This window comes from Symphalangus syndactylus, chromosome 10, assembly GCF_028878055.3.
Source record: "Symphalangus syndactylus isolate Jambi chromosome 10, NHGRI_mSymSyn1-v2.1_pri, whole genome shotgun sequence".
Lineage (NCBI taxonomy): Eukaryota > Metazoa > Chordata > Mammalia > Primates > Hylobatidae > Symphalangus > Symphalangus syndactylus.
This window is the reverse complement of record NC_072432.2, coordinates 34724889-34743991: the sequence shown is the minus strand read 5'-3', so window position 1 is coordinate 34743991 and position 19103 is coordinate 34724889. Positions and strand designations below refer to the sequence as shown.

Sequence of the window (19103 nt, the reverse complement as noted above, 5' to 3'; positions counted from 1 at the left end):
AAATGATAAAGGGGATATCACCACTGATCCCACAGAAATACAACCTACCATCAGAGAATACTACAAACACCTCTATGCAAATAAACTAGAAAATCTAGAAGAAATGGATAAACCCCTTGACAAATACACCCTCCCAAGACTAAACCAGGAAGAAGTTGAATCTCTGAATAGACCAATAACAGGCTCTGAAATTGTGGCAATAATCTATAGTTTACCAACCAAAAAGAGTCCAGGACCTGATGGATTCACAGCCGAATTTTACCAGAGGTACAAGGAGGAACTGGTACCATTCCTTCTGAAACTATTCCAATCGATAGAAAAAGAGGGAATCCTCCCTAACACATTTTATGAGGCCAGCATCATCCTGATACCAAAGCCTGGCAGAGACACAACCAAAAAAGAGAATTTCAGACCAATATCCTTGATGAACATTGATGCAAAAATCCTCAATAAAATACTGGCAAACCGAATCCAGCAGCACATCAAAAAGCTTATCCATCATGACCAAGTGGGCTTCATCCCTGGGATGCAAGGCTGCTTCAACATACGCAAATCAATAAATGTAATCCAGCATATAAACAGAACCAAAGACCAAAACCACATGATTATATCAATAGATGCAGAAAAGGCCTTTGACAAAATTCAACAACGCTTCATGCTAAAAACTCTCAATAAATTAGGTATTGATGGGACGTATCTCAAAATAATAAGAGCTGTCTATGACAAACCCACAGTCAATATCATACTGAACGGGCAAAAACTGGAAGCATTCCCTTTGAAAACTGGCACAAGACAGGGATGCCACCTCTCACCACTCCTAATCAACACAGTGTTGGAAGTTCTGGCCAGGGCAATCAGGCAGGAGAAGGAAATAAAGGGTATTCAATTAGGAAAAGAGGAAGTCAAATTGTCCCTGTTTGCAGATGACATGATTGTATATCTAGAAAACCCCATTGTTTCAGCCCAAAATCTCCTTAAGCTGATAAGCAACTTCAGCAAAGTCTCAGGATACAAAATCAATGTACAAAAATCACAAGCATTTTTGTACACCAATCATAGAGAGAGAGCCAAATCATGAGTGAACTCCCATTCACAGTTGCTTCAAAGAGAATAAAATACCTAGGAATCCAACTTACAAGGGATGTGAAGGACCTCTTCAAGGAGAACTACAAACCACTGCTCAATGAAATAAAAGAGGATACAAACAAATGGAAAAACATTCCATGCTGATGGGTAGGAAGAATCAATATTGTGAAAATGGCCATACTGCCCAAGGTAATTTATAGATTCAATGCCATCCCCATCAAGCTACCAGTGACTTTCTTCACAGAATCGGAAAACAACTGCTTTAAATTTCATATGGAACCAAAAAAGAGCCCACATTGCCAAGCCAATCCTAAGCCAAGAGAACAAAGCTGGAGGCATCATGCTACCTTACTTCAAACTATACTACAAGGCTACAGTAACCAAAACAGCATGGTACTGGTACTAAAACAGAGACATAGATCAATGGAACAGAACAGAACCCTCAGAAATAATGCCGCATATCTACAACTATCTGATCTTTGGCAAACCTGACAAAAACAAGCAATGGGAAAAGGATTCCCTATTTAATAAATGGTGCTGGGGAAACTGGCTAGCCATATGTAGGAAGCTGAAACTGGATCCCTTCCTTACACCTTATACAAAAATTAATTCAAAATGGATTAAAGACTTACATGTTAGACCTAAAACCATAAAAACCCTAGAAGAAAACCTAGGCAATACCATTCAGGACATAGGCATGGGCAAGGACTTCATGTCTAAAACACCATAAGCAATGTCAACAAAAGCCAAAATTGACAAATGGGATCTAATTAAACTAAAGAGCTTCTGCACAGAAAAACAAACTACCATCGGAGTGAACAGGCAACCTACAAAATGGGAGAAAATTTTTGCAACCTACTCATCTGACAAAGGGCTAATATCCAGAATCTAAAATGAACTCAAACAAATTTACAAGAAAGAAACAAAGAACCCCATCAACAAGTGGGCAAAGGATATGAACAGACACTTCTCAAAAGAAGACATTTATGCAGCCAAAAGACACATGAAAAAATGCTCATCATCACTGACCATAAGAGAAATACAAATCAAAATCACAATGAGATACCATCTCACACCAGTTTGAATGGTGATCATTAAAAAGTCAGGAAACAACAGGTGCTGGAGAGAATGTGCAGAAATAGGAACACTTTTACACTGTTGGTGGGACTGTAAACTCGTTCAAGCATTGTGGAAGTCAGTGTGATGATTCCTCAGGGATCTAGAACTAGAAATACCATTTGGCCCAGCCATCCCATTACTGGGTATATACCCAAAGGACTATAAATCATGCTGCTATAAAGACACATGCACACGATGCACACGTATGTTTATTGTGGCACTATTCACAATAGCAAAGACTTGGAACCAACCCAAATGTCCAACAATGATAGACTGGATTAAGAAAATGTGGCACAGATACACCATGGAATACTATGCAGCCATAAAAAATGATGAGTTCATGTCCCTTGTAGGGACATGGATGAAGCTGGAAACCATCATTCTCAGCAAACTATCACAAGGACAAAAAACCAAACATCACATGTTCTCACTCATAGGTGGGAATTGAACAATGAGAACACATGGACACAGGAAGGGGAACATCACTCACCAGGACCTGTTGTGGGGTGGGGGGAGGGGCAAGGATAGCATTAGGAGATATACCTAATGCTAAATGATGAGTTAATGGGTGCAGCACACCAACATGGCACATGTTTACATATGTAACAAACCTGCACGTTGTGCACATGTACTCTAAAACTTAAAGTATAATAAAAATAAAATAAAATAAAATAAAATAAAATAAAATAAAATAAAATAAAATAAAATAAAATGTTGCTGTAAAATATATACCTCAAAAGCATTTAAACAAATTTTAATCAACTTTTCCTGTTTTGGAGTCCAAATTGTTTTGCATGTATCTCAGAGTCATCATACTTTAAAAGTGTTCATTTTAATTAATTAATATTGTTTTTAAAATTTATTGTGGTAAAATATATATAACATAAATTTGCCATTTTAACCATTTTAAGTGTACAGTTCAATGGCAATAAGTACATTTACACTATTGTACAACCACACCACCACTCATCTCAGAACTTAATAATTATTCAACATTATTTTGTTTTGTGTAAAAGAATAGCATTTTGTTGTGGATGATTAAATAACTATAAAAGAATATAAAATTATCCAAAGTCTCAAGATTCAGAGAAAATTCAATCCATATTCACCTTATGGCACATATAAAATTATATCGGACTGTTAAATCCATGGTCTAAAAATTTCTCATGTGTTAAAAATCCTGCTGGGTCTAGAATTAGATTAAGAATCTGACTGTGTCTAATGAAGTGGTGGAGCTGCAAACCCCAGTTGTCTATTCTACAGCATTTATTTAATATACCAATGAGGAAACCTCAATAAAAATGATTTATGCTCAGAGTGATGAGGCATAGGGAAGAAAGGGTATGCACAATTTCTCATGCTGGACATTTGATTTAGAACTGAACCCTATGAAGAGAGAACTGCAAGTACAAGATGAAAGAACGTTGGGTATTAAGAAATTGGTAATAGGCCGGGCGCGGTGGCTCACGCTTTTAATCCCAGCACTTTGGGAGGCCGAGGCAGGTGGACCATGAGGTCAGGAGATTGAGACCACGGTGAAACCCCGTCTCTACTAAAAAATACAAAAAATTAGCCGGGTGTGGTGGCGGGCGCCTGTAGTCCCAGCTGCTCGGAGAGGGTGAGGCAGGAGAATGGCGTGAACCCAGGAGGCGGAGCTTGCAGTGAGCCGAGATGGCGCCACTGCACTCCAGCCTAGGTTACAGAGCGAGACTCCATCTCAAAAAAAAAAAAAAAAAAAAGAAATTGGTAATACATGGCCGGCCGTGGTGGCTCAAGCCTGTAATCCCAGCACTTTGGGAGGCCGAGGTGGGCGGATCACGAGGTCAGGAGATCGAGACCATCCTGGCTAACACAGTGAAACCCCATCTCTACTACAAAATACAAAAAAAATTTAGCAGGGCGTGGTAGCAGGCGCCTGTAGTCCCAGCTATGCGGGAGGCTGAGGAAGGAGAACCGCGTGAACCCAGGAGGCGGAGCTTGCAGTGAGCCAAGATTGCACCACTGCACTCCAGCCTGGGCAACAGAGTGAGACTCTATCTCAGAAAAAAAAAAAAAAAAAAAAAAGAAAGGAAATTGGTAAAACATTTAGCAAAATGTAGAGATGAGATATTCTTCCATATTCTATTTAGAATAAAATAGGCTTCACAAAAATGCCATGCTGAGGGCAAAGTTTGTAACTTGTGAATCTTGCAGATTTGGATGTAATGTGTTAAAAATAGCAATATGGAAAAGGAGATAGCCTCCTACTCCAGTGAAATGGTCATACTCTTTATGGAAGTGTTGACATTGCTGTAGAACTACTGCATTAGTTTGTTTTCACAAGGCTGTAAAGATACTACCCAAGACTGGGTAATTTATAAACAAAGAAGGTTTAATTGACTCACAGTTCTGCATGGCCAGGGAGACCTCAGGAAACTTACAGTCATGGCAGAAGAGGAAACAGGCACATCTTACATGGTAGTAAGTGAGACAGAGTAAGCAAGAGCAGGGAAAACTGTTTGATAAAATCATCAGATCCCATGAGAACCCACTCACTATCATAAGAACAGCATGGGAGAAACCAGCCCCATAATCCAATCACCTCATACCTGGTTCCTTCCTTGACACATGGGGATTATGGGGGTTACAATTCAAAATGAGATTTGGGTGGGGAAACAGAGCCAAACCATATCAAGTGCTAAAGAAGACTACTGATAAACTCTTACCACTATCCTCTCCCCAACTATCCTCACTAGGGACTCTGAAATAATTAGGACACTATAGCAAGAAATGGTTTATAAGTAAAAGTTATGAATCAAAGAAATTTAAATATTCATGTTAATGTTACCATATTTATACACAAGGGCACAGAGACTTGGAAGAATTGTGGTTATATTCAAATATGTAATTTTTTATTTCTACATAAAATTTCATTTTTGGATGCGCTATAATTTGTTAGATCATTTTCTTTTTTTGGGAATTTTAGTTGTTTTTAGTTCTTTGCATTTTGGTTTGAAAACTATCTTTAAATATGAGTTTTTATTAAAAATCTATTATTATTTCTTAAAAATTAAATCCTGAGTAGAATAAATGACTCAAAGGATGTATGAATTGACAATTACCCTCCTAAGAGATTTTTACCAATTTACACCCAAATGTTAGGATAAACTATATAAAGTACTAATTGATAATTTTAGACTGTAAAAATTGCAATTTCATAAAAAATATGTGTAAAAATGCCTGTTTCATTCCATGCTTACCAATCTCTTATCATTTTTGTTACATAAAAAGTGGTATTTCATTGCCTTTTCATTCATTTGTTTACTTTTATAATTCATTTATTCATCAATCCAGAGTGCATCCTTACTATGTTCAAATCAGGATGACAGACATAAGAATGCAAAGAGGACTAAGAACATTCACCCTGCCTTTATGGTACTTACAAGTCTCTTAGAGCAAATTATCAATCAAATAGTCTTAAACAGAAACATAAAATTTATATTTCATAAATAAACATAAATATGAAAATGTTATGATTGTCATGTGCTATGGGAATCTATAAGGAAACAGCTAATTTATATTGGGAGGATCATGGAAGGTGTCTCTGTAAAAGTGACATTTGAACTGTTATCTAAAAGAGGAGTACATTTAGCTAACCAGGAATTGGAAGAAGAGAATTTGAGGGAGAAGGAAAACTGTGTATTCAAAGAGTTTATGGCAAAAAGATAGGATCATACATTAATGAACTTGAAAGAGGATCTGAGTGGTTGAAACAGAGATTAGGCCAGTTGAATTATCTAATGAAATTGTACTGGATTAAGAATATTTTTCTTCTCATAAGTGCAATGGAAACATTGTAGGATTCTAAATAGGGGTGTGGAAAATATTTTCTCATTTATGTTTTGAAAACATAATTTTGTGTTACAATATGAACACATTAGGGTAGGTTAAGCCTGGATGTGGGGAGACCAATTAGGCTATTTTAGTAGATCAGAAAGGATATGAGGGTGGCTTGGAGTAGGGAAGTGGGAGTAAAGGCAGAAAAAATGTAATAGATGGGTGAGTTATTTGAACAAGCTGATGAATGCTTGCACTTTTTATTGAAACACAAAGAGGAAAATATTTGGAGGTAAGGTGATGGGTTTTGTGGAATTTAAAGGGCCTTTCAGACATCCAAGTAGAAATGTCAAGGAGGTAATTGAGTATACATGAGCACACATCAAAGAAGGGTTACCAATGGAATTTTATATTTGTGAATTATTTGCTTCTTTGAGCTTTAAGCCAAATACATGAATTATCTATTAAAAAATCGAACTAAATTTTATAGAATAAAACAAATCTCTATATCCTGATGCTAAAGTATGTCTAAGATCTATAATTTGTCAAATAAATGTTTCATAACAGCATGTTAATTTATATGACATAATGTTATATTGTTTAAATAAAGAAAATATATCTGTGTATATATATACACACATTATACACAGATATATATACATACACACATATATACACAGATATATATATATATATATGCATGTATATAATGTACTGTACATGAGTGCATAGAGGGAGAAAGAAAGTATATATAATAAAAAACCAGGGGGGGCATTGCAATGTGGATGTGATGGTCATAGGTCGGTGATATTTAGGTGGTAGGACAACAATGGGTAAAAGTTAAATTTAACTTTCTAATACTTATATACTTTTGTTTCTTCACTGAATGTGTGGCTCTTACAATGAATAAGAAAAAATATGTTTAAGTATAAGACTGGGAAGGATGATGAATCAGGATCAGCAACTGGGGACTGGGATAAAATTGATTCCAAGAGTTTTTGCCATATATTACAACTTTGAGTTATCTGCTTCCCAAGCTATATCCAAAGTTCGAATGAGAAAAAAAGATACTTCAGTAGAAAATATGCCTTATCCTTTCTTGGAGTTTTATCTTTGTATCAAACCAGACCATCTGGAAACTTTGCTCAGATACATGTTTAGTACCTGAAAATGTCATTCACTGAGCTCTGCTCTGGTGCCATGCCTTTGGCCCACTCGGTGGAATGCTAAATAAAAATCCATAGGAAACCTGCTTTTGCATTTATGACAGTGTGCTTGAGGATATTTTCTTCTTTTTACTCATACAAATAATTCCTTGAAACTCAAGTATCAGAAATTCTTTAGCACTTAAGGAATGTGTATGTACTGTCTTTACAGAGAGTGTAAACCATATTACTAATTTGATCTTTTTTTTGTATAATTATCAAGAGACTCAGAGACATATTTGAAGTTTAACTTTTACAAGAAATTAAGACTGTTTGACCCCAATGTCTACTTTACAAATTTACTTTGGCATGACTTCATATATATAACAACCTGGTCTTGTTTTACATTGATGTATTTTTTCTCCAATCTTAATTTTTTATTCATTTATATTTGTCTGTTCATTGTATAGATTCTTATGCATCTGTAATCCAGAAGAAAATCAATTAGACATGGTTCCCAGATGGCCAAATAAGAACAGCTCCAGTCTACAGCTCCCAGTGTGAGCGACGCAGAAGATGGGTGATTTCTGCATTTCCAACAGAGGTACAGGGTTCATCTCACTGGGGTTTGTCAGATAGTGGGTGCAGGACAGTGGGTGCAGCCCACCGAGCGAGAGCCAAAGCAGGGCGAGGCATCACCTCACCTGGGAAGCACAAGGGGTCAGGGAATTCCCTTTCCTAGCCAAGGGAAGCTGTGACAGATGGCACATGGAAAATCGGGTCACTCCCACCCTAATACTGCACTTTTCCAATAGTCTTAGCAAACGGCACACCAGGAGATTATATCCCACACCGGGCTCAGAGGGTCCCATGCAAGGAGCCTTGCTCATTGCTAGCACAGCAGTCTGAGATCGAGCTGCAAGGAGGCAGTGAGGCTGGGGGAGGGGCACCTGCCATTGCTGAGGCTTGAGTAGGTAAACAAAGCTGCCTGGAAGCTCCAACTGGGTGGAGCCCATCGCAGCTCAAGGAGGCCTGCCTGCCTCTGTAGACTCCACCTCTGGGGGCAGGGCATAGCCGAACAAAAGGCAGCAGAATCCTCTACAGACTTAAATGTCCCTGTCTGACAGCTTTGAAGAGAGTAGTGGTTCTCCCAGCAGGGAGTTTGACATCTGAGCATGGACAGACTGCCTCCTTAAGTGGGTCCTTGACCCCTGAGTAGCCTAAATGGGAGGCAACCCCCCAGTAGGGGCAGACCGACACCTCAAACAGCCGGGTACCCCTCTGAGACGAAGCTTCCAGAGGAACGATCAGGCAGCGACATTTGCTGTTCAACAATATAGGCTGTTCTGCAGCCTCCACTGCTGATACCCTGGCAAACAGGTCTGGAGTGGACCTCCAGCAAACACCAACAGACCTGCAGCTTAGGGTCCTCAGTGTTAGAAGGAAAAATAACAAACAGAAAGGACATCCACACTGAAACCACATCTGTACGTCACCATCATCAAAGAGCAAAGGTAGATAAAACCACAAAGATTTGGAAAAAAAAAGAGCAGAAAACCTGAAAATTCTAAAAATCAGAGGACCTCTCCCCTTCCAAAGGAAAGCAGCTCCTTGCCAGCAGTGGAACAAAGCTGGACGGAGAATGACAAGTTGAGAGAAGAAGGCTTCAGACCATCAAACTTCTCTGAGCTAAAGGAGGAAGTTTGAACCCATTGCAAAGAAGCTAAAAACCTTGAAAAAAGATTAGACGAATGGCTAACTAGAATAACCAGTGTAGAGAAGTCCTTAAATGACCTGATGGAGCTGAAAACCACAGCACGAGAACTACATGACGAATGCACAAGCTTCAGCAGCCGATTCAATTAACTGGAAGAAAGGGTATCAGTGACTGAAGATCAAATTAATGAAATGAAGCAAGAAGAGAAGTTTAGAGAAAAAAGAATAAAAAGAAACGAACAAAGCCTCCAAGAAATATGGGACTATGTGAAAAGACCAAATCTATGTCTGACTGGCATACCTGCAAATGACGGTGGGGGAATGGAACCAAACTGGAAAACACTCTGCAGCATATTATCCAGGAGAACTTCCCCAACCTACCAAGGCAGGCCAACATTCAAATTCAGGAAATACAGAGAATGCCACAAAGATACTCCTCGAGAAGTGCAACTCCAAGACACATAATTGTCAGATTCACCAAAGTTGAAATGAAGGAAAAATTGTTAAGGGCAGCCAGAGAGAAAGGTCGCGTTACCCACAAAGGGAAGCCCATCAGACTAATAGTGGATCTCTTGGCAGAAACTCTACAAGCCAGAAGAGAGTGGGGGCCAATATTCAACATTCTTAAAGAAAAGAATTTTCAACCCAGAATTTCATATCCAGCCAAACTAAGCTTCATAAGTGAAGGAGAAATAAAATCCTTTACAGACAAGCAAATTCTGAGAGATTTTGTCACCACTGGGCCTGCCCTACAAGAGCTCCTGAAGGAAGCACTAAAAATAGAAAGGAACAACCAGTACCAGCCATAGCAAAAAACATGCCAAATTGTAAAGACCATCGATGCCAGGAAGAAACTGCATCAACTAACGAGTAAAATAACCAGTTAACATCATAATGACAGGATCAAATTCACACATAACAATATTAACCTTAAATGTAAATAGGCTAAATGCTCTATTAAAAGACACAGACTGGCAAATTGGATAAAGAGTCAAGAACCATCAATGTGCTGTATTCAGGAGACCCATCTCACGTGCAGAGACACACATAGACTCAAAATAAAGGGATGGAGGAAGACCTACCAAGCAAACGGAAAACAAAAAAAAAAAAAGGCAGGGGTTGCAATCCTAGTCTCTGACAAAACAGACTTTAAACCAACAAAGATCAAAAGAGACAAAGAAGGCCATTACATAATGGTAAAGGGATCAATTCAACAAGAAGAGCTAACTATCCTAAATGAATATGTACCCAATACAGGAGCACCCAGATTCATAAAGCAAGTCCTTAGAGATCTACAGAGACCTTGATTCCCACACAATAATAATGGGAGACTTTAACACCCCACTGTCAACATTAGACAGATCAACAAGACAGAAAGTTAACTAGGATATCCAGGAATTGAACTCAGCTCTGCACCAAGCAGACCTAATAGACATCTACAGAACTCTCCGCCCCAAATCAAAAGAATATACATTCTTCTCAGCACCACGTTGCACTTATTCCAAAACTGACCACATAGTTGGAAGTAAAGCACTCCTCAGCAAATATAAAAGAACAGAAATTATAGCAAACTGTCTCTCAGACCACAGTGCAAACAAACTAGAACTTAGGATTAAGAAACTCACTCAAAACTGCTCAACTACATGGAAACTGAACAACCTGCTCCTGAATGACTACTGGGTACATAACGAAATGAAGGCAGAAATAAAGATTAGAACAAAGACACAACATACCAGAATCTCTGGGACACATTTAAAGCAGCGTGTAGAGGGAAATTTATAGCACTATATGCCCTCAAGAGAAAGCAGGAAAGATCTAAAATTGACACCCTAACATCACAATTAAAAGAACTAGAGAAGGAAGAGCAAACACATTTAAAAGCTAGCAGAAGGCAAGAAAAAACTAAGATCAGAGCAGAGCTGAAGGAGTTAGAGACACAAAAAACCCTTCAAAAAATCAATGGATCCAGGACCTGGTTTTTTGAAAAGATCAGCAAAATTGATAGACCACTAGCAAGACTAATAAAGAAGAAAAGAGAGAGGAATCAAATAGACGCAATAAAAAATGACAAAGGGGATATCACCACTCATCCCACGGAAATGCAATCTACCTTCAAAGAACACTATAAACACCTCTACGCAAATAAACTTTAAAATCTAGAAGAAATGGATAAATTACTGGACACATGCAACCTCCCAAAACTAAACCACGAGGAAGTTGAATCCCTGAATATACCAATAACAGGCTCTGAAATTGAGGCAATAATTAATAGCCTACCAACCAAAAAAAGTCCAGGACCAGACGGATTCACAGCCAAATTCTACCAGAGCTAGAAGGAGGAGCTGGTACCATTCCTTCTGAAACTATTCCAACCAGTAGAAAAAGAGGAAATGCTCTCTAACTCATTTTATGAGGCCAGCATCATCCTGGTACCAAAGCCTTGCAGAGACAACAAAAAAAGAGAATGGATTCAAGGCTGGTTCAACATATGCAAATCAATAAATGTAATCCAGCATATAAACAGAACCAAAGACCAAAACCACATGATTATCTCAGTAGATGCAGAAAAGCCCTTTGACAAAATTCAACAACGCTTCATGCTAAAAACTCTCAATAAATTAGGTATGGATGGGACGTATCTCAAAATCATAAGAGCTATCTATGACAAACCCACAGCCAATATCATACTGAATGAGCAAAAACTGGAAGCATTCCCTTTGAAAACTGGCACAAGACAGGGATGCCCTCTCTCACCACTCCTATTCAACATAGTGTTGGAAGTTCTGGCCAGGGCAGTCAGGCAGGAGAAGGAAATAAAGGGTATTCAATTAGGAAAAGAGGAAGTCAAATTGTCCCTGTTTGCAGATGATATGATTGTATATCTAGAAAACCCCATTGTCTCAGCCCAAAATCTCCTTAAGCTGATAAGCAACTTCAGCAAAGTCTCAGGATACAAAATCAATGTACAAAAATCACAAGCATTCTTGTACACCAATCACAGACAAACAGAGTCAAATAATGAGTGAACTCCCATTCACAATTGCTTCAAAGAGAATAAAATACCTAGGAATCCAACTTACAAGGGATGTGAAGGACCTCTTCAAGGAGAACTACAAACCACTGCTCAATGAAATAAAAGAGGATACAAACAAATGGAAGAACATTCCATGCTGATGGGTTGGAAGAATCAATATCATGAAAATGGCCATACTGCCCAAGGTAATTTATAGATTCAATGCCATCCCCATCAAGCTACCAATGACTTTCTTCACAGAATTGGAAAAAACTACTTTAAAGTTCATATGGAACCAAAAAAGAGCCCGCATTGCCAAGTCAATCCTAAGCCAAAAGAACAAAGCTGGAGGCAACAGGCTACCTGACTTCAAACTATACTACAAGGCTACAGTAACCAAAACAGCATGGTACTGGTACCACAACAGAGACATAGACCAATGGATCAGAGCAGAGCCCTCAGAAATAATGCCACATATCTACAACTATCTGATCTTTGACAAACCTGACAAAAACAAGCAATGGGGAAAGGATTCCCTATTTAATAAATGGTGCTGGGAACACTGGTAGCCATATGTAGAAAGCTGAAACTGGATCCCTTCCTTACACCTTATACAAAAATTAATTCAAGATGGATTAAAGACTTACATGTTAGACCTAAAACCATAAAAACCCTAGAAGAAAACCTAGGCAATACCATTCAGGACATAGGCATGGGCAAGGACTTCATGTCTAAAACACCAAAAGCAATGGCAACAAAAGCCAAAATTGACAAATGGAATCTAATTAAAGAGCTTCTGCACAGCAAAAGAAACTACCATTAGAGTGAACAGGCAACCTACAAAATGGGAGAAAATTTTTGCAACCTATTCATCTGACAAAGGGCTAATATCCAGAATCTACAATGAACTCAAACAAATTTACAAGAAAAAAACAACCCCATCAAAAAGTGGGTGAAGGACATGAACAGACACTTCTCAAAAGAAGACATTTATGCAGCCATAAAACACATGAAAAAATGCTCATCATCACTGGCCATCAGAGAAATGCAAATCCAAACCACAATGAGATACCATCTCACACCAGTTAGAATGGCCATCATTAAAAAGTCAGGAAACAACAGGTGCTGGAAAGGATGTGAAGAAATAGGAAAACTTTTACACTGTTGGTGGGACTGTAAACTAGTTCAACCATTGTGGAAGTCAGTGTGGCAATTCCTCAGGGATCTAGAACTAGAAATACCATTTGATCCAGCAATCCCATTACTGGGTATATAACCAAAGGACTATAAATCATGCTGCTATAAAGACACATGCACATGTATGTTTATTGTGGCACTATTCACAATAGCAAAGACTTGGAACCAACCCAAATGTCCAACAACGATAGACTGGATTAAGAAAATGTGGCACATATACACAATGGAATACTATGCAGCCATAAAAAATGATGAGTTCATGTCCTTTGTAGGGACATGGATGAAACTGGAAAACATCATTCTCAATAAACTATCACAAGGACAAAAAACCAAACACCACATGTTCTCACTCATAGGTGGTAATTGAACAATGAGAACACATGGACACAGGAAGGGGAACATCACACTCTGGGGACTGTTGTGGGGTGGGGGGAGGGGTGAGGGACAGCATTAGGAGATATACCTAATGTAAATGACAAGTTAATGGGTGCAGCACAACAACATGGCACATGGATACATATGTAACAAACCTGCACATTGTGCACATGTACCCTAAATCTTAAAGTATAATAATAAAAAAAGAAAAAAATTTAGCAAAGAGTTTATATCTATAATGTTGATAATGATGCAAAATTTACCATGATACATTTAGATAATCTGTTACTAGATTAAGGCCTTAGTATTTCTCATGACTGTATATTTTTTTTTGTTCAGAATAATTTTCAAAAGCTCTTCCTAGAGGATCTTTGAGTACCTTGTATAAATTAGGTTTATGAAAAAGTGAAATAGAAGATTACTAAATAAATTAAAAACAACAAAGGGTAGCATAGAAGACCAATTTTTATCTACTTGGCCCTTACTATTCTTACACAGTTTTATTGAACACTCCTTTTAATAATTATTCATGGAAGGTATGCCACTGGATTTAGAGAACAACTTTTTTGCTATCTTTCTTAAGGCTTTTGAACAATTACATAAAACAGTAATTACTCCTTGATATAGTTTGGATCTGTGTCTCCACCCAAATAGCATGTAAATTGTAATCCCCAGTGTTGGAAGTGGGGCCTGGAGGGAGGTGATTGGATCATGGGGTGGATCCTTCATGAATGGTGAAGCACCATGCTCTTGGTTCTGTCTGCTGATAGAGTTCTTGTGATATCTGGTTGTTCAGATGTGTGTGGCACATTCCCTCTCTCAATCTTGGTCCTGTTCCTGCTTGCCTTGTAAGACTACTGCTCCTGGTTTGTCTTCTGCCATGATTGTAAGTTTCCTGAGGCCTCCCCAGAAGCAGAAGCCACTATGCTTCCTGTATAGCCTGGGAAACCATGGGCCAATTAAACCTCTTTCATCAGTTACCCACTCTCAGGTATATCTTTATAGCAATGTGAGAACAGACTAACACACACCCTTAAGGTTTACAAGAAACAGTGTATGTGGTTTAAAAAAAATATTTAATTAAATACTCAGATCAATACTGGATCATATGCCCTGAAATTTTCATTTACTATATGTCATAATAAAACTTCCTATAATTTCTAACCTATTCTGAAAGCATGTGCTTAGAAAATGAAAGAAAATATGTAACTATTTTCTAATATGACCATACATCAAGTCCTATATGTCGTAAATGAATGGAAATCAAAATGTTAGTATTGTAATAACTGTTCTATTAGTAATTTTCTACCTTCTACTTTCTCAAGTAAAATATCGGATATATATATATATATATATGTAAGATACGTTATATATACATGTAAGATATACAGTTTAAGCAAGTACTAAATTCTAATTTGTTTAAAGGTGATGACTTTGTCTAATCAAACCCTGCAGTCATCACAACTTGTTAGGTGTCATAGTAGTGTAGAGGTAAAGAGAATCACTGGCCCTGGAGCAAACCACAGTGATTTGAATCTTGGCTCTACTGCATAATCTTGGAAAAGCTTATCATCTTTGAGGCAAGTGTTATATTTACATGTTATTTTTCAAAATGGCAAATTGGGGAAGGATGGTGGAGAGAAAAGCAACTCTTCACTGACAAATAATTTCATCTTGTGAGTGAGTGTGTGTGTGTGTGTGTGTGTGTGTGTGTTGGGTGTGTGTGTGTTGGAGGTATAGGGGTGAGGAGACAGGTACTGGTAGTGGCAAAGTAGACTTCTAGGCAAGAAGGAAATGTGTAGAACTAGAAGATGGATTCCTGGCAAATTAGAAAACAGTTTCGCAGGACTTTGTAGCAAATCAGAAGTTAATGTGCTTCAGAATAAGACCAGAACTGGTGATCTCACAGTCAAATCTAGTAAACTTACTAATATTATTTAAATCATGAAAATAGAAAGTATTTTTTCCAGTACAAAATGAGTGCTGAACACTTCGAGGAAAACTCAATGCCTTTTATTATAACAATTGTGTGACCATTAGCTTAAGGTTCTCCATTTGTAAGATACAGGCGTTCATTGAGGGAATATCGGTCATTTCTCAGAGTCATAAGAGGCTGCAACCATTTTGCTACAGCTGAACAAAAGCCATATGTGCCCAGGTCAAAGTTGCAATTATTTTCAAGATCACGGGTCTTTTGATTTTAGGCAGAGGAACAAAGCGAATTGAATATATTTTCCATTTTAGGTTGGTATAATTCAGTTTATATTAAGTGGGGATAGAAAACACTCAAAATTAAATAATTGACGTTTTCACACTTCAATTGTAGTCTAAATTGGGAAATATATACTGTTTACTATATTCTTAGCTAAATGAGTCATTAAGTCCATGCAGAAGGCACCATGATTCAGTGTCAACCACAGAAAGGTTTTCTTTAACTTATAAAATATATCCTATAAAATGATTTAAAATACCATGTTATTCAGGTTTCAACCTCAGAAGGGTTTTCTTTAACCTATAAAATGACTGAAAACGGTACAGGGTCAGTTTTTACAGTTCATGTTTGATAAGACACCAATGCAGAAAGATTGGTAAACTATTGGACTGGTAAACTATTGAGAGTTTTAATAATTGTATTTTGTATACTTTTTTATTCTAAAGACTATTTTAAACAAGCTTTTCTCTATTTCTGTATTTTTTATCAACTGCTCAAATAAGAACATTCTTTTAAATAATAGTTTTAAAAGAGATTTTCAGTACTCGAACTGAGTATGCTTCAGATTTTATAGCATATCGTATACTCTAAATCTGTTAATAGTTTTAATGATTAATGTTTTACATAAATGGTAAAGATTAATAGTATTCATTAATTCAAACCAATGACTGTACTAAGATTGCACTAAATGATTATTTAAAATAACTCCAAGACAATCTCATAAATGTTGGCAGGAAGAATTTGGAAAGAGAAAAATACAACCTTTTTTTCCCCCTTCAAATTGAAATACAGATTTCATATGCACTAAAATTTTCTTCAAAGTTCATATTGCATCATTAACCTTTCAAGAAAATTGTAAGAATTTTATAACATTATATGCTAATACCTCTTCCCCTAATCAAAACATCAAAAACATATAAGAAATAAAAAGAATAAAAACAACAAAGCAAAACAAGCAAGGAAGCTGCTCAAACAAAAGGAAAACTTAACTTCTATCTTGGTGTAGTAAGATTAGAGGCAATTTCACTTATTTCCCAACTGGAGTCTGATTTTTTTTCATTCTTTGCACTCGTATACATAGTAGAAATGAAGGGGTGCATATGTGTGGACAATCAGAGATAAAGGAGAAAGGGAAGATTGACAATTTTAAAGGCTTTTTAAAAAGTGTGATTTTGCGTTTATTTATTCTAGTTAGTGGCTACTAACCTCTGCTCCTTTAATCCTTTGGGCCTGGCACATGAAAATATTTTCTAGAGATACATGTTACTAATACCTCAGTGCTCAGTATTTCAAAATAGTAAACACAGAGGATGAACTTATGGAAACAACCTGTTTTTTTCTTATTTTTTTATTATAATGGCAACTGAAATGTCATAAGAATTAATATTTATCTCCATTTTATTTTGATGTAGGTTTGTTAATGTTTAAAAATAATCTTTGCATGAATAAGAACATTGAGACTTCAAGTTAAGGTGAAATCACCCTCATGTATCCCCCATGCAACTGCCTTTCACAAAGCTGAGACTGAAATCAGCTGCTATTGGTTTTCATCACAAAGTTGAATTAAAGTAAAGCCAGCCTTCAATAACAGGTAGGGTTTCACCATTGTATTTCCACAAATACCTATACTTCATAATGTTCAAAATGAGAAGGCAAATGCACATAGAGTTTTTAAAAATTCGGTTACACACTTGCAGACACAGGGTTTACTCAGTTCATAGCCTCTGCAGATTACTGGAAATTAAATCATATCTGAGATGCGGTGGAAACTGCTAGTTTACCGTAGTTTTTTGGAGAGTTTGTGTGGCCTTTGCTAGTTCTCGGTGACTGGGAGACCAAACCAGTGTTGGCCTTGGGGCAAGACTATGGAATAGGGAAGGATGAGGATGAGGAACAGACAGAAGAGGGAAGGGTGGAGGGGAGACTCATCTACCATTTCTCTGCCAGAATAGTGACTGATAGAGAGAAGGAAGGCCAAAAAGTGCACTTTACAGATGACATAAATTTTGTTCAAAAGTCATTTGAGAAAGTTTGCTAGTACTTAAACGTTTCTAGCTAAGTTTGCCCTACTTGGAATGGCATTTTCACCTGTCCCTCATTCACCTTCTTCAGTCCCTCTAAATATCCTTAATAAGGCTCAATGATTAAGAGCTTGAGTGTTGGAGGCCACTGAACCTGAAACTTGTTCAGCCACTCGAGGGCTACAAATGGGTTAGTGTCCTCCTTTCAGCAAAAATTCTGTCTCTTTACTCTTATAGACCCCGTTACGTTACTATTTTCTTTGTAATCTTATCCCACCGCCCAGCTCTTTTCTTTCCCTTCTCCCTCTTTCCTCTCTGTCCGTCCTCTCCTCACCTGTCCACCGCAATGGCCGTCATGGAGTAGATGCTGGCGAACACAGCTGTGATAGGAAAGAAGTTCTGGAAGCGGCAGTAGTTGGCGCCAAAGTACCACTCGCTATGAAGCGCGTAGATGAAATTGACCAACGTGTTGAAGGCGGCCATGGAGGCGTCGGAGAAAGCCAGGTTCACAAGGAAGTAGTTGGTGACAGTCCTCATGCGCTTGTGGGCCAGGATGATCCAGATGACGATGAGATTTCCCAAAACTGCCACTGTCACCACCACACCATACGCCAGGGACCAGAGCGCGATGCGCCAGGACGGCTGCACGAACTGGTTGGTGAGGTTGGCCCGGGGCTGGGAGGGCGCGGAGGAAGCCACAGGCAGTCCCAGCGCGGAGGGGGAGGAGGAGAGGTTGCCAGCTTGGTCTAGCAGTTGCAGCCACCCAGTCTCAACTGACCCTGTGGCCGCCCCGGCAGCTAGCGAGGCGGTCAGGTTAACGGCGTCTGCACCCACGCCTCCACCGCCGTCTATCCAGGTTTCTGCTGCTGGGAGAGTGGCCATCGCCACCGGTCTGCAGTCCCGGACCTTCCCACTCACCCACGGGCAGCCCAAGACGAGACTCCTCTGAAGTTCTTCTCTGCCTCGTGGTCACTTTGGTGCCGGGGTCTTCAGATAAGACTGGAAGCTGAAAGATACTGCAATCCCTGCTGGTTAGGGGATGCAGCTGGGGCTAAGGGGCAACAGCCGCACTTTCGCAGAGGAGCTTGCGGCTCTGGCAGGCAGAAAGAATGAGATCCTCCCGAGATTAAGGGTTATCGCGTCACATCACACCTAGGGAGGGCGCCAGCTGCCCGGCACAGCCTGGAGAACTGAGCATCCTGAGCTGCAGGCGCGCTTTATACTCATGGAGCCCCACGCTTCGGTGACGTTGCAGGGGCCGCGGAGCTGACTATCCCCTTCGCTGGCTGTGATTGCACTCCCTCCCTCCCTCCCGCCCTTCGCATTTCATTCATTCACTACAAGCAGCTGGAGCTTGGCAAGCTGACCCGCCCAAGGGAGGGCTGCACTCCCTCAGCTGTAAT

At 38.8% G+C, this 19103-nt stretch overlaps 1 protein-coding gene across 1 annotated transcript in view; it reads right to left on the bottom strand.

The window, feature by feature from the left end:
- The window catches only part of TACR3 (tachykinin receptor 3), a 108854-nt gene extending 90272 nt beyond the window's left edge, over window positions 1-18582 (bottom strand). The window contains exon 1 of the mRNA XM_055296853.2: window positions 18035-18582. Within this exon, the coding sequence (XP_055152828.2) occupies window positions 18035-18582 (548 nt within the window). The remainder of the gene's footprint in view (window positions 1-18034) is intronic.
- Window positions 18583-19103: the final 521 nt, after the last annotated feature.